The sequence below is a fragment of the Pseudopodoces humilis genome, chromosome 2, assembly GCF_049639895.1.
Source record: "Pseudopodoces humilis isolate 2021_Gansu_Grassland_sample_001 chromosome 2, ASM4963989v1, whole genome shotgun sequence".
Classification (NCBI taxonomy): Eukaryota; Metazoa; Chordata; class Aves; order Passeriformes; family Paridae; genus Pseudopodoces; species Pseudopodoces humilis.
In genome coordinates this window covers 69,634,323-69,650,327 of record NC_142201.1, presented here as the reverse complement: position 1 = coordinate 69,650,327, position 16,005 = coordinate 69,634,323, and the positions used below count along the sequence as shown (strand labels likewise).

At 43.6% G+C, this 16,005-nt stretch overlaps 1 protein-coding gene across 3 annotated transcripts in view; it reads right to left on the bottom strand.

Annotated features, from left to right (window-relative positions):
* Positions 1-3,925: 3,925 nt before the first annotated feature.
* The window catches only part of ATP8A2 (ATPase phospholipid transporting 8A2), a 315,299-nt gene continuing 303,219 nt past the window's right edge, over positions 3,926-16,005 (bottom strand). For all 3 annotated transcript variants that reach the window (XM_005516272.3, XM_088050971.1, XM_088050972.1), the window contains one exon: positions 3,926-10,296. In XM_005516272.3, the coding sequence (XP_005516329.3) occupies positions 10,199-10,296 (98 nt within the window). In that variant the 3' untranslated portion in view covers positions 3,926-10,198. The remainder of the gene's footprint in view (positions 10,297-16,005) is intronic.

Genomic DNA, 16,005 nt, shown 5'->3' with positions numbered 1-16,005 from the left:
GAAAACTCACCTGAAACCTTGAAATCTTGTCTGCCATCACAGGCTGTTGCAGAGACACTGTTTAGGCTTATAATAGCAAAAAGAGATTTCAAACACTTGAGAAATAATAGCAATAACATCTTTCTCCTAAACGTGATAATCCTTTACTTTCAAGTCAATAGTCTCATATTGGCTGTTATCAGTCCTTCAGAAAACCTCCAGCAAAATCAGGGCAAACAGTGATGCATCAAGCTGAAAAATGTTTAATTCAACAGATAAGTTGCTTTCCATCAAGCCTTCCTCATGTTCAATGCTGAACCAGCTCAGGGCATGGCCCACCCTGGTTTGCCTCTCTAGGTTAATTTGAAAACAATAAAGCAGGAAGGCACTGCTTTGGATCCCATCAATGCTATTAAACCAGGGCAAGTGGGCATCATGTCAGAAAACAGTAATAATGCAGCAATAAAATAAAAATACATCTCTGTCTCCCTTCCAAGATACTGAGCTTCACAGGATCATAACAAAATTGGTTGGATTGGAGGGGACCTCAAAGATAGTCTAGTTCTAATCCCCTGCAGGAGAGACACCTCCTACTAGACCAGGTTGCTCAGTGTTCCATCCTGGCCTTGAACACTTCCTGGGATGTTGAACCCAACATCCAACATCCTTCCATCAGATTTGGGAAGAGCCTGAAAGCTGAGGTCAGCTCGGCCACAAACTTCCCAGAGCTTGCTGGTGCTGCAGACTCTGGCACCAGGGCAGCTCTGACTTGTTGCAGGACAAGACGAGGATGTCAGCGTGTTGTGCAGTCTCTGCTGTGATTCAATACCCAAATGGTAAATATTGGCTTATGCAGCTGCTAATTCCCTCAATATTTGCTTTTGAGAGACAGAGTCCTATTGACTTTACTCAATCAGACAGTCTACGCATGACTGTAAATATCTCATTATGGGGGAAAAAATTATTCTCAATTTACATTGCTGCAAACCAAAAGCGACTGCTGTATATCTACCGTGCAGTCAGAATCAGGCTCTCAGTTTAAAAGCTGATGTGCCACCCTCACTGTGGATGGGCAAATACAGACAGGCATTCCACAGGATTTCGTTAGCAGCTATGAGAGCAGTAGGCAGCTCAAGCTCTGATACCTGGCACATCCAAAAGCTGGCACTAGGATCACACTGGCTTTTTATGGACTAAGGCATGTATTAGGGAGCTTACAGGCAGCTCCTTCCACAGTGTGGAGAGAGGAAGGAGTGAGATGGACCAGCACAGCTACAAAACCAGCACAATATACAAACCCAGCCCACAGTCCCTTTCTTCCAGGCCTTTTTTCCTGAGGGACTGGGGGGTGCTCCTGCTGCCTGTACTGGATACCAGCAAGTACCAGCAGCTCCACAGGATCAACAAAGCAGTCTTGGTTTACTGTGACAGCTGTGCTGGACATTTTTGATGGGGCTGTATGTCAGTGCCTACAAGGAGACACCAGACAAGGTGGCTGTGAGAGCTGAGGCTCCCAGACTCACCACTGCAGGACTGAAGTACCAGCTTGCCCTGAAAGCTTCCTCACTTGAGGGCTGCTTTGTGTGACCCAGGAAGCTCAGTGGCCCCACCACTCTGACATGACACTCTCACAGGGGCAGCACCAAACACCAAGGGAAATACAGAGGGGAACCACGACCGCTTCTTTGACATCACCCCACTGTCCTTAGAGAGTCATGGCAGGAAAAATGCAACATGAGCTTCCTCATGGTGAACGTCCTGGCTAGGTATGGCCACTGCAGCAAGGTCTCACCATTCCCTTGCCTGGGACACAGCCCCCTCCCCATCTGCCCTTGAGCTCCTTGCCCAGCGAGGACAGCCAAAAACCAGCAGCGTCTTTCAGGGACTTTTAAAGCCTCATTTCTCTGCAGTCCTGTATTTCTGCTGAGGAGGAAACTCATTGCTCCTTCCAGGTTTCTAAGGACTTGCTGCACCCCAGATGCTGAGGAAACTCAAAGAGGCACGAGGTGCTGGAGGGAGGGCTGGTGACTGGGGACTGCCACAGCAGCACTCACTAAAAGGGATTATGTTTCTGAAATCTTCTTGCTTAACATTCCTCAGCTGGACCTTTCTCAGTTACACTTTTATTTTTTAATGCTCCCATTTCAGACTTGAGCATTAATCTACAGGTTTAGGGACTTTGATTCTTCTTTGTTCTGGTATGAGGCACTGAAGACTGCCGTCAACAGACTTAGCAGCTGCTCCGGCAAATATTTGGCTCTGGGACATGAGCACCAGGCTCTCTCACAGCCTTGCCTGTCAGACTGTTAGAGGGAAAGTCTCGGAGGTGATTAGTCAACTAATATATCTAATAAGGGGTTTAAGCAGCAATCCGTTATTTTTAACAATTCTGACAATTATTTCCCTTTTAGTGTGCTGTAAAAGAGACGACAGTGCAGGGAACAGGGGGCTGAGCATCCAATTCTCCCACCACCAACTGAATAAGGCTTATTTAGGTTTATCATCAATTTTATTTTGGCATAATTGATTGCCCAGATGTGTGGGAAGCTTTTACAAACAGCTCAGTTCCTGCTGCTACATGCTTGCAGGCTGGGCTGCAGCTATGGAGGCCCAGAGAAGGAGCAGGCATTTATTGCAGCAAAACAGGGATGCACAAGTTCATCACTCTCTTTTTATTTCCCTGCAAAGGAAAAGCGGACACCGGTCTGGCTTTTGGGATAAAAATGTTTTGAAATGGGCTCAAGCAATGAATTGTTAAGGGAAGAGGGGAGATTTGGCTTACAGCTTCTTTCTGTTCTGTAATTAAAAAAAAATACAGAAATAATTTGTTGTAAAAAAGTCTCTCTATGCTTTTAAAAACTGGTTCTGCCAGAAATCTATTAGGAAAAATTCTATTCCTCAAATTATGGCACCCTAAGGGGGAAAAATTTTAGCCAAACTATATATAAATATGCATTTTGCTCCTGATAAAATCTGTTTAATTCCAGCATCTATTAATATTTAGACAAAAGGATCTCTTTGTTAAAGCTCATACCCTTTCATTCTCTATAGGGATCTATAGTGCATGCTCCCCATGGTCACCAAAAATCAAGGCCAACCTTTCCTGCAAACTTAACTTCAGCTAGAACTTGAGTCCCATTCCCGAGTCGCTGCCAAGTGTCCCTTGGTGCGTGTGGATGCAGCGCTACTGGGACATGAGAGCCTTCGTGTGGTGCTTCCTGCTGCTGCTCTTGCTTGAGGCCAGGGAGCTCCAGAGTCACTTCTCCAGCTCTGGCAACGCGAGCGAGCTCGGCACCGTGGGCTGAGCACCACCAGCAGAGCGATGTGATGTTCCCGAGTGGGCAGGAACAGCCTGTCCTGTGCTCTGGAGGGAATCATCGTGCCTCACCTCACACCTCCCTGCACTGTCACACCGTGCTCCCCCCCAGACTCAGAAGCCTGAAGGGCCAGTGTTAAAAAAGCCTCTTGCAAATTTAGCTGCAAGTAAGGAGGCAAGGGAGGGTTTTTAGGGCTTAATTTTCCCCTGCTGTGTCTATGTGACTTAATTGGGACAAAAGACTTCCAAGCTTTATTTTGGTAGAGATCACTCTCACTTGGTGAGATCAAGTGTATTATTTGAAGAAGAATCTCTCCCTATCCAGCTTATATAAAAAGATAGTTTTCCCCCTGAAGACACTATTCAAATACCAGTACCTGCTGTCAGTTCATCACTACCAGTTCATATTTTCCCATTCTAGCCTTGCATTTGGGGCCTGATTTGAGACCTATTAAAGGAACTCAAGCCTTGTTCTAACGAGCAGGCCCTTAAAACACACCCAAAAGGCTGTGAAAAAATAAAAATAATCCATTCACCAGCTTTGCAGGCTAAATCTCAAATGTATTTAACACTGAACTCTTGCTGCAAAGCTTGTGGGGGGATAAAACAAACAAGCCTCGGTCCACTGGATTGCTTTAATAAAAGTTTATTGGAAATATTTTTGTGCAGACATACAACAGTCAACAATGCTGTTCAAAGCTACAAATTGTCTAAGTTTTCTGAACCTTCTAAAAATACAAGTAAATGACCTTCATTTGTATTCAGTCTGGGAGGGAAACAAACTCCACTGTAATGCAATGCTGTATTTAAACTACCAGAGGACATTAATAGGACCTGAAAATGGTAACACTTCTAGAGGAAAAAAACCCACACACCACTGCTGCTCTGCTGGGAGCCAATTAAACATCCCCCCACAGCATCACTCCTCTCTGCATATCCAGATTAAAACGTCTCCATCTGAAACAATATTTAAGCAATTCGAGTACAGATATGACAGACAAGTGGGCACATGACTTGGCTCACTGATGAAAAAGATGCTGTTAAAGACCCTGTCACTCAAGACGCTGAATATTTGACCTCCCAGTGCAATGGGCTGCACTTTGGGGGCAGAAAGAGGGACAGGGGGCGGTTTTCAAGTCAGACAACTCTTCCAGCACACACATGTACACAGTCCCAGAGGGCTTGGCTGCCTCACTGCTTTATAACTGGAGCTCTTTATAAAAAAAAAAAAGTAAATAAAAAAAAGAGTTGAGCAACAACTTTGAGCAGCTTTCCAATCTATGAACTCTTGACGGTAAGAACAGCAAGTATCCTCATTCCCTTTCTGAATCAACATATCAACCAGAAGGGCAGAGGAGAGCATATGCACTGTCTGGTGAACTCCATGTTTTCTAAGAAACCCTGCAGATGTTTTGAAATTGATTAATTTATGCCAAGACAACATCTGGAACATCTTCGCAGGAAAACCACCCAGTAAGGTAGTTAGGATTTAAAACAATCATGTCTTTCTGTTAATGTTGGCTTTTTCCCTTGGCTTCATTGCTCCATAATTACAAGGGTGCTGACCTTCCAGCTATGCATAGTGACAGTTTGGCAATATATTAACACTTTTCTTCATCGTTAGACTTCTGAGTGATTGCCCAGAGCTGGGATTGCCCACACAGAATTTGTCATTTACCAACTTCTGTTTCTCTTTAGTAGCTACAAAGACGCTGAAGGAGAATGGACCTCTTGTGGCAGACTTTAGGAGAACTTATCTCATCTTCTTCATACATAAAGGAAGGCTTTGGAAAAATACCAGTACTCAGCCACTTTACCCTCAGTTCACACCACAAACGAGCAGGCCAAGAATCCAAATGAAACAACCCCTGGGCTTCATACACTAATCACAAAGAGATCCAGGTCCCCAGGTTAATGTGCCCCTTGCACTGGCCTGAGGGACAAGAACCTGCCCAGGAGCAACACCTAGGCAGAAATCCCACTAACTCTTCATGACGGACTGTCAGTCAGGACTGAAATAATTCCAGTGCTCAGTTCTGGTGAGTCCATGAGGCAAAGAGGAACCCGTAAACCATTTAGCAATTTTCATAAACCAAGAAACAATTTAGCAATCTTCATAACCCAGGAAACAACCTGCTAGAGCCAAAGTATGCCAAGCAGAGGACACTTCTGGCAGGGACTCTTTCCGAGCCCAGGATTCAACTTGGTACGAGAGAAACTCAGCTTCAGGAGGTAATCTCTGCTCCTTTCCCAGAGCCACAGGAAGGAACCAAAGAAATCAGCTTTATCACAGCTCTTCATGGATGCCTGAGGAATCCCTCCCCTCACTAACCTCTAACAGCAGCAGTGGTCTTGGCCAATCTGTTTTGTTTCCCAGTCCCTTCACCTCTCCAGACAGCCCATCCAAAAGCACATTCCTGGCCAGATAAACTCAGTCAGGCTGTCTAGGTTTCCTGCAGGTCATTGAGAAGCGATCACCTTTGGGATTCACTTGTGTGGCCAAGCAGTGCAGGGCAGTTTCTGGTTTTCATTTGCCAACAAAGCTCAAAGCCTCCATTAATCTTACTGCTACATATGGAAAAGGTACCCATATGGATTTATTTTATTGTCACCTATTGTACTGACCTATCCTGTGGCCTTCTCTGGACACACAGGTCTGGTCACAGATGCTGAAATGTAGTGAAGCCTCTCTTGGGTGTCTATAGGATACTGGGAAGAGGTGAGCACAAGAATCCTTCCTGACACAACAGAAGGGGTCCAACTGTCTGGAGCCTGAGGAACGTGCAGGGTCAGTGCCACGTTTTAGAAGCAGACTGCTACCCAAATACCAGGCTATAGCATAGACACAGCTCCTCTCCAACCTCTCAGGTATTTCATACCATCACCATTTCTTGTTAGACTCAACAGGACACAAAGAGCTCTCCTGCAACCTGACTGAAGTTTAAGGCATTGATACTGTGTGATGATTCAAAACTAACCTCAGTGCTTAACACTAATGAGAAATCTGACAAACCCAAGGTGCTTCTCAGGGACAACCACCCACTCATTGCCTTGCTCTGTTTCAAACCTGAGCTGTGAGAAGTATACTCCTCAGAGCATTTAAAGATTAAATTAAGTCATTATTTATAAAACAAGAGAGAATGTAAAGAGAGTTATCACTTATCTTCACTGATGACTGGAGTTAATGTGAAAACAGAAGACTTAGTGAGTTAGCCCAAAAGGGCAAACTAAGCCTGCAGGACAGGGACAGTGCAAGGATTGTGCACCTCTTGGGCTCTTGGGTTGTCCATAGAGGGCCAAGTTGTACCCTGTGTGGCCACTGACCACGTCCCCACATTTCACATATTCACATAAATAAAGCTTTCACTTCTTTATTTATGATTTTATTTTTATGACTGTCTCCCAGCAAACACACTCCAGTACATGCTGTAAAAAATAATGTAATCTTGGTAACAGAAGACTTCCCTGCAGCGTCTGCTAAGAGCTGCTGGCTGAGGCAGGGGAAGAGACTGCACAGTTTTGGCATGCACTAAGAGGTGTGTAGTCTAGTGAACTGCAGATTAGCGAGGCTTGACTGTTATCTTAATTTACAGCCCATATAGTTCACGTTAACTCTACACACATTTTTAGATACACTAGCAGCTTAGTTTGTCCCAGATACTTTTATTCGTTGTTCGCCATTTCTCCTTGACAAATTATTACTGACTTCCCATTCTAGCTCCCTACAGCAAGACCTGAAGCCCTGTCAAGGAAGAGAAAATGTCAACAGACTTCTCAGCAGTGCTCAGAGCAGCTCAGGCTCCCGCTCGCCAGCTTTAAATTGCTACTAGGCAATCATTAAAGGAGCAGCAGCTTCTATGCAAGCTGTGATTATGATGTTATAAAAAGCAGCAACTAGAGCCAAATCTAATGCAGGAAAATCACCACTTCCATCTGAACATCCAAACCCATCTCCCTCTGGTTAATGCAGAGAGCGGCTCAGGAAGGCCTTTTCTGATTAACCCTCAGCAGTTCAGCCTGGACAGTCACGCAGAAATCCCCCATTCCTTCTGCTCCAATACCCTGTCTAGCTGATAATATTTTCACACAGCACTTTCAAAGGCTGCTGTTACTGCTCCGTGCATTTGCCCTAATGAACAAGGAATTCTGTTGATGCAGAGCAGCTGTCATTCTCCTTCTGCTAACACGGCACCCGAATACACCTCACCACTGCTCATCAAGACAAGCAACTCCAACACCCAGTCTACGGCACATTAAATACATCAATTCCTGTAATGACTGCAAAGAACAAGAAGAATGCCAGGTCTTGACCTGGGTGGGTTCTACAGAATTAACTCAGCTAGAGATTAAGGCCATACAGTGATGATAAAGTCTGACCCACTAGCCCCAGTGTCACATACTGTATAGCCCTGTGACAAATCCCATGTGCAATTCCCATTGAGCTGACAACCAACACACGTACCACAGTCTAAGCCACCATTCACACTAGGGAGGGTTTTTGTTTGTGACACACACTGACCTCAATTTACAGGGAGGTCAAAATGATACAGCCCATAGTCTGCACTAATAAAATAAATCACATCAGATGACAGCTGCTCCTCCCCAGCACCTTTCATTATGTTCTGTAAAATTTTGTTGCCCTAAGTTAAGAACAGAAAAAACTCTGGGATCCCTTCTATTCTCTGCTTAACACATTTACTTGCCATTCTTCATTATCCAAAGGCTTTCAAAAGTTTTTCTTTCTGCAGACTCTTGAAAAGCCTCCAAATTGTTTACATGCCAATGTTTGGCGTGTAGCTTAGAGTACAAAGACTAAGCTGATCTCATTTTGCCTTGGTGGGAAGTTAATTTTCCTTGTGTTTTTACAAAAGGAAGAAACAATTAGCGGTTTTGAGGAGAGGCTTACACCACACATTTCCTAAACAGATTTGGTTTCTAAATAAAAGGAAGTGTTTAACAGGTTATATCAGCATTAAGATTTAAAAACTCCTGGGATCAGGTTTGCTCCCCCCTTATTTATTCACTGCACTAGTATCTGTGCCTTTAAACAAAATTCCTCTCCCAGAAAATACATACATCCACACTTGGCCCCTTGACGTTCATGCCTATGGCAAAATTATTTGCACGTTTTCCTTACTGCATAATTGTCTCATTAGCACTGCAGAAAGAAGGTGATGACTTCTCCCTCTTTGTCATCAGCCTAATCCAAGACCAATCCTGACTGGCGCTGCAGGAGCAAAATTTGCCTTTTCTAAAATAGAAGGGAACTCTGAACCTCTGAGACGGCACTGGAAATTGAATTACAGCACTTGAGCGCTGGCATTTACTCACAACCCTTAAGGAAGATTAAACCAGTAGGCCAGGCTGGAGCTTTCCTTTCCTTTGCTAAACATAAACATTCATATTCAAATTGCTTTCGGATATATTTAAATCAATAGAAAATTCTGGATGATGGTCAATAGGGCAAAAAACAACGCCAGCTTTTCAAATACACAGATGTAGTATATACATTAACCACGAAGCCTGGCTTAAACACAACAGTATTTACTTTATACTGTTCAGAAACATGTCTTGGCGACTAAAATTAATAGAACTTGTCTGGAGGACAGCATAAGCTTTCTAAGAGCTCTTTCAGCTTTAACTTATGCCCCAGTTTTTGCTTTTTTTTTTTTTTTTTTTTTAATTCCAAATTTTAAATTAATTTTATGCAGCAGCATGTCTGTCCCACTGGCACAGCAAGGCCATGGAGCCAGCATTCCTTCCAGGGCTCATGGGTCTGAGAGTTTCGGGAAGCCTGTTGATGGATCATTTCTAGAAGAAGGACTGGTTTGGCTGAACAAACAAACAGCAGGTCTTCTCTTCAGAATGGCCAGCTCTGTGTGTGTCCATGTGTGTGCATGCACATGTGTAATCCCTTCCTGCCCCCCTCTGCAAATCTCCCTTACCTGGCCAGAGGAAGGCTTCTTTAGGGTTACACTATCAGCCTCCTATGCAGATGTACATCTTATCAACGTATCTGACAAGATGATACCTTTAAATTAAAATTCTCACTGTTTTGTTCTACTGTTAAACTGGGAGTGGGGTGATGGAGGGAAGCCCCAGGCTGGATTTGAAGCGCACATTCAAATACATCATGAAGCATTATGAGGAGGCACCTAGTTGAGTTCATCTTTGTGTACAATGCCATGCACTCAAGACAGCTGCCCTGCCAAGCTCTGACTTCCACATCCTGGCTGTGTGAGTAAGCAATTAGTTGGGTTCCAAAAAGCTAAGATAGAACCCTAATAAATCTTGAAGGGCAAGAAATATTCTAAGTAATTTATTGCTATCTTGTCTTATTCTGTCACAAGAAGGCAAATAAGCATTTTTAGCTACAAACTGTGTTGCGATCAAAAATTTCACTCCAAATGGTCTGTTGAAAATTTCAGCCAAATTAGTAAACAGTGAATACAAGAAGGAGTAAAGTCTGCATGCAGTTGTGTGCACTTGGTCTGTGTGTAAGAAAACAGGAAATCTCAGCACCCCGTTCCAATTAAGCAAAGGCTGACTTCTCATGGAACATACATTTTCTACTTTTCCCCCAGAACAACCTTATGCTGATGTTTTAGATAGTGGTAAAACATTGTTTTTAATTTCACACCTCACATAGCACAGTCAAATGCTTCATAACAACATAAACAAAACTTTAGGCAGAGAGCTTTGCGACTGAGTCAAACAATGATTTCCCCCCACAATATGCACTCAAGGTTTGCAGGGAGAATACAGAAACTTGTTGGCTAAGGCCACAGAAATTAGTTCTCTGGTGTTTTGGCTGCTGCCACCAAACCTAGTCAAGAATGTGTTAACAGTGGATGCATTGATCCAAATCCCATTATTCCCACCACCTGTCAAGTAAAGAATAATTTATTCTATTTCTGTTCTCCTTTTGGTTGTATCGTAGGATCGAACAACTTGCGACTGGGAAACAACACCGTGTTCTTCTTGAGAAAATGCATACCCATCTGAAAAAGCATAGGAAGAAAAAAGAAATCAGTTACTGGAGTTGAGCTCAAAAGCACAGACCACTTTTAGGAACAGTTTCAGGCATCACTGAAGTTATGTAATTGAGACTGCAACCATCTCAATTTCTGTGCTGTGCTTCTGATGCTCAGAGCTGCGCACTGCATTGCCCATGTGGCACAGAAAGGGTGTCTGCTGCCAGCTCTGTCCCTCTGTTGCCCTCCCCAGGCCAGGTCAGTGCACACAGTCACCAATGCCCTCTGAGTTAACCTAATAAGCTACGGATTGATTTGAACACACTCCCATAGTACTCCCATAGTGGCAGAGCTTCTCTAAAGACTTGACAGAGCAGTAGAGATTTGCATTTTGGCTTGACTCCTCTGTAGTCTGCTTGATACCAGCAGTTTCTCTGGAGAAAGGTGGGAATGTCTAGCTCACAACCAGATTTTTCTCACATCTTCCCTTTAACTCCCCTCAGGATTTTTTAACAAATTTTCAAGTGGCATCTGACAAATGACACTGTGAAACTCTTGATTCTCTCAGCCAGTCACTTATATTTTGCATAGAGTAAACACACATTCTGGAAGTGTCTACTCTGTTAATCCTGCTAGCTAGCACAATCCTGGGGTTTCCCTAGAAACTGCTCAGATGAAAATAACCACTTGTCTGATTTCTTTTGAAGTACTGTGGACAGGCAAGTGACATTTATGATAGCATCTGCAGAGCACCACAATGCTGGTAAAACAGTCACAAAAAGCTAATGGGGCAACATGATGCAACAGCAGACAGACTTGCAGATGTGGCCCCACAGAAAATTCTGAATGGAAAACTATGGAAAAGGACAGGAGATTTCTTGACACCCCGAGTCACAAGCATCACAGGAAAATCTTTGCCAGTAAGTGGAGGGGATTCAAACAGAAATACAGTCACATTGCTCCAGTCACATCTCCCTCGCAGAAGTGATTGCAGGACAGCAGGAACCTTGATTTGATTACATGACCAATCATCCCAGCATCCCATTTTATTTTCCCTGAGTGATTCTATGCCAATATACATACTGCTACAGAGGCACAGCTTTTCCTGCCTGTTGCTGAAGGTTCACAGAATACATTCATAAAGTGCAGTCTTTTGGAAAAAAAGCATGTCCATACTGGATCATTGCAAAGGAAGTATGATGTACAAAACAGGCTTTCATTTTAAAAGGGGTAGATTCACACTTAAACAAACACCTCCAGTTTGTTCCATGTGAAGGGCCAGCATCCTGTTTTTGGCTAAATTCTCCATGGATAAGTCAACTTGGTCGAAGACCACAAGCTTAAGCCCTAGAAGACTGAAGCCCATGTCCCATTACACAACTTGCATCGAGGTGGCTCCGCCATATTTACTTATCCATGAAATTATCCAGTGTAGTGGAGTCTTCAACTGCCATAACTACTGCAAGCCCAGCACTGACCACACAAGTGAGTCCTGGGTTCATCTTCCCATGACTTGCCTATTCCCGGCACAGGCCTGCAGACAGCCAGGCAGCCCAATCACTCTGCAACGCCAGTGCAAAATTCAGCCAAAGGAACCTGTTCACCTCCCTCACACCAATAGGAAACACCTTAATGCAGCAAAAAATTTCAGGCTAAGATGATCTGTGGTTAAGAACACCAGCGGTATCCTTACATCTTCATGTCCTTCATCCATCCTGGACTACCAGCAACAAGGGTTTTGTGCATATGTCATGGGAAAGGCTGTGACCCCAAAGCTTCTCAGCTGAAGCTCAACATTTGGCAGTTCATATAAGACTTTTCCTGTAGCTCTCTATACAGGAAGATGAGTTCATATTACATTTTTCTATTCACATTACAATTAAAATTGAACTTCAAGCTGTTTAGGCAGCTGACTGTGCCTTGTGGAATCAAAATGCTGCAAATGCTCGAGTCCCACCTGCACTCCCCAAGCAGCTCTACATTTCCACTGTTCCCAGACCCCATCCACAAACAATGGAAGTTTCCATCTGTCAGTTACTAGGGAACTTTCCAGAAGTTTGAACTTTTCCCCCAACTCCAGTTTTAAAACCACACCTATGAGCCTGCCTTGGGAACAAGGCCCTCATTGATCAGCTGTCCTGCAGCAGCCCAAGGAAGGAGCACATTTCTTCGGAGCCTTCTGGGCACAACTCACCTAACCCTCACAGAGGAAGGACATTTATAGTCTGAGACTTTTTATTAATGGAGGAAAGGGGCACTTTTGAATATCTGTCAGTGTGGCTCACTTGTTAAGAAGAGATTCACATTCTCATCGAATCTAAGGTTTCACTGGTACCAGGTTTATCAGGCAATCTACTGAATTTCAAAAGCATCCTGTTGGGTTTTCTTAAAGCTTTGATATTCTATGAGTAGATCCAAATCTAGTCTCCCATTAGGTCTCTAATTTAATGCACTCTTTTTCTGTTCATTGCAATGGCTGTTCTGGTCTGTGCCAGGCCGGGCTACAGCAACCACCTCGATGTGTGTGCCTTGAACACAGACAGCAACGCTGGGCACGCTCAGCAGCACTCTCATGGACAACAGCTTCCAAGACCAGGACCAGAAAGGGCTCTTTTTATTCCAGAAGATCTCCTCATAGAAGAGAGGAGAAAACATACAGTTTTAGTCACTTCAGGGATTTATTTTAGAGTCCTTGCAGTCTCCTCTGATACACCCAAATTGTCTGTCCCAGGATTTGTTTAGGCCAGCCAGCAAAGTGCAGTTGTCACTGGCAGCCCATCAGAACCCTCATCTGCTGCAGCATTTCACTAGTTCATACTGCAGTGGTATTATGGTTTAGTAAGTCCAAAGTATAAAATGCATCTTTTTGTTTGCCTTTGGAGAAAAATGCCCATATTCAAATCCACTAAAATTTCTAGGGAGTTGGGGAGATGTGAGGGACTTTTTTTTTTAAGTCTGTTTTAGGAAATATTACTTCTTAGATAGCACTCTCTGACATAATGAAAAACAATATTGTGGTATCACTTGACCAGCCAAATTCTGTCTCAGGCAAAACACTTGGTTCTGCAGAGTTTTTAAGGAGATTTGCTGTGATGTCACAGTTCACATTTACCAGTTTAAAAGTGAATGCTAACTCAGCTTTGACTTCTCCAGCAACCATCTTCTATTTAGCCTGGGAAAGGGAAAGCTGCCTAAAATCTTGAACAGTTTGACTAATGCTTACAGAAATAATTAATTTATCTTCTGATAAACCATGCTTGTGTTTTCTTAAGGACCCAAGAGGAATTCCTGACAAATGGTCCCATGTCTTTAGTCTCAGATACCAACTTACTGCTATTTGCAAGTAGAAAACACTCAGATGCCACAGCATCAAATTCTAAACCATTCATTCCTATTTCTTTTTCCTAAATTGATACTAAAAGATTGCAACTGCACTTAATAGTTAACAAACATCTAGCTTAGAAAAAAGCAGAATAAATACAGAATGTATATTATATTTCAGACACATGCAAGATAAGAGGAAAAAGAGTTTAAAAAGCATCCCAAGTAGCTCCCCTGTTGTTTTTCTAATAAAAATGCACTAGCAGAAAAGTGAAAGGTAGAAGGTGTCTGCTAGTGGAGAATAAATGGTGAGATTAGAGCCCTCAGCATGAACACATTATTATTATTTATTATTTGTCAGCCCCCATACTGTGAAACGAACCTCAGATGACAGGTGCTTTTTCTCCACTGATTAATAAGGTGCAAACCATATGCTCTGCATTCAGATTCACTCTATGAAATCACCATATTCTGTCAAAGGAAGAGGGATTTTCTTTGCTAGTATAGGAGGCCTGGGCCAAGGGCAGTAATCCTCACTCAGGCATGGCTATCGGTGTTTCAGGCGGAGTTCTGCCAAAGCTGTGCTTAACCAGAGCAGGACTCAGCTCCATTTTTAAAGAGCATAGTGAGACAAATGATAACTGGACACCGGCAGGGGCATTACGGGAGGGAAACCACTCTAGAGGGATGATGTGGAACTTTCCTAAGAGATGGAGGGTACCCCTCCCATGCTCTGGGGGCACAGGTGACACAGGTCAGTCATGCAGGAGGAAAGAGGAGGTCAAGAGCCATCTTTTACATCTAGAGAGTTTGTCTAAAGGATGTGCTACTCTCACAAAGTCACAGCAATAAAAAAGGCAAGAATCTGGATGGAGACCTGGAGAAAACCTCACTGCCAGCAAACCCTCTGAGGGGGAGTTTTTGGAAATCATTATTGCTCCTTCCCTCAAGGGTGAGCCACAAAGCAAGCTGAAGGGAAGGGTCCAAAGACACATCTGAGAGGAGCCTGGTAGCATCTCCTGCTCATTCTTAAGAGGTTTCACAAAGCAGATGGCAACAGGGAATGACCAATTTCACCAGGCACCTTCATCAGGAAGTGAACACAGCCTGGGGAGCAGTGTTGGCAGCACTGCCTACGAGATTGCACTGAGCTGGTTTTATATTAGCACCTGGGCTTGACAACTATATGCAACTCTTCCACTAAAGTCTCCTGACAATGCCATCCAAACAGGAGCATCACACTTCCATTTCTTTTTGTGTGTGGTTTTAAATTTTTTTTTTAAGTTTTCATAAACTTCCCAGAAGTTATACTGGTAGAAAGGAACCACGTGATCTTTGACAGTACAGCCAGAGACAGATTTATTTCATGCTTCTGACAGCTCTACACAATTCAGGAACACAAAAATGAAGAGCAAGAAAAACAGCCGTGAATATTTTAAAGGACATACCTTTCTAAATGGGCAGGGGCTACTCTCCAAGGCAGCCACTCTGAGCCAGTTTCTTTAATGAGAGGAGGTGCTTGAGAGACTAATCCTGGCTGGCACTCCCGCATGGCACTGGCAGTGTAGCTCTGTTGCCCACTTTGGGGGCCGAATCCGGAAGAGCCTGATGCTATATGGGAGCACCCCAGCCATACATCATGCCTTAAGGTCTTGTGCTGTGCTAATGCTTTTGGAGAAGGGCTGGCTCACCAACAGAGAGCTAAGGAAACACACAGAGTGATCTTCTGCCTCTTGTACAGGGCTGTGTAGTCTCACCCTCAGTCAGCTCTTTCCTCCCACCATTCACCACCAGTAGTAGCCCAGAAACTCCCTGTGAGATTTTTCTCCTTTCCATGTAACTAGAAACAAAGCTGTTTGAGCATTGCTTCCTCCCAAAACATTGGAAATGGTTGCTGTCAAAAATAAAGTAATTTCCAACCGAGTATTGCATCTTTACAATCTGTGCTAGGAAATTTAATCCCATTTTCATTCCTTGTTTGGATCAAGGCAATTCGTTTGCTTAAGCTTTTGTCAGCTGTAACTAAGCAAACCATTTTCCTGCTTTATATGTAAGCAACAGATTCTGAGTTGAAATCACAAAAGTAATTTTTGGTCTTCACAGCCTGGGAATTTAGGGCCTGGTGGAAACATGTGAACAGTTCAAGACTTCAAACAGAGTACTTGTAGTGTGATTTAAGATACCAGCCTGGCATGTCAAGGCTACTGCCCTATTCATCAACTCTTTGCTTTGAAGAACGCTAGCATTTAGTAAACAGTTGTACAATTCAGGCTTGTGAAAACAGCACATACGTTCCCTGGATTTCACGTGGCCTTGTACATATAGCAGCTATGCAACACTGGAAAATAGTACTTGACAAGAGATGACAGAAGTCATGGATACATCACAAAATCATCTTTCAATCCTAACAGCTTC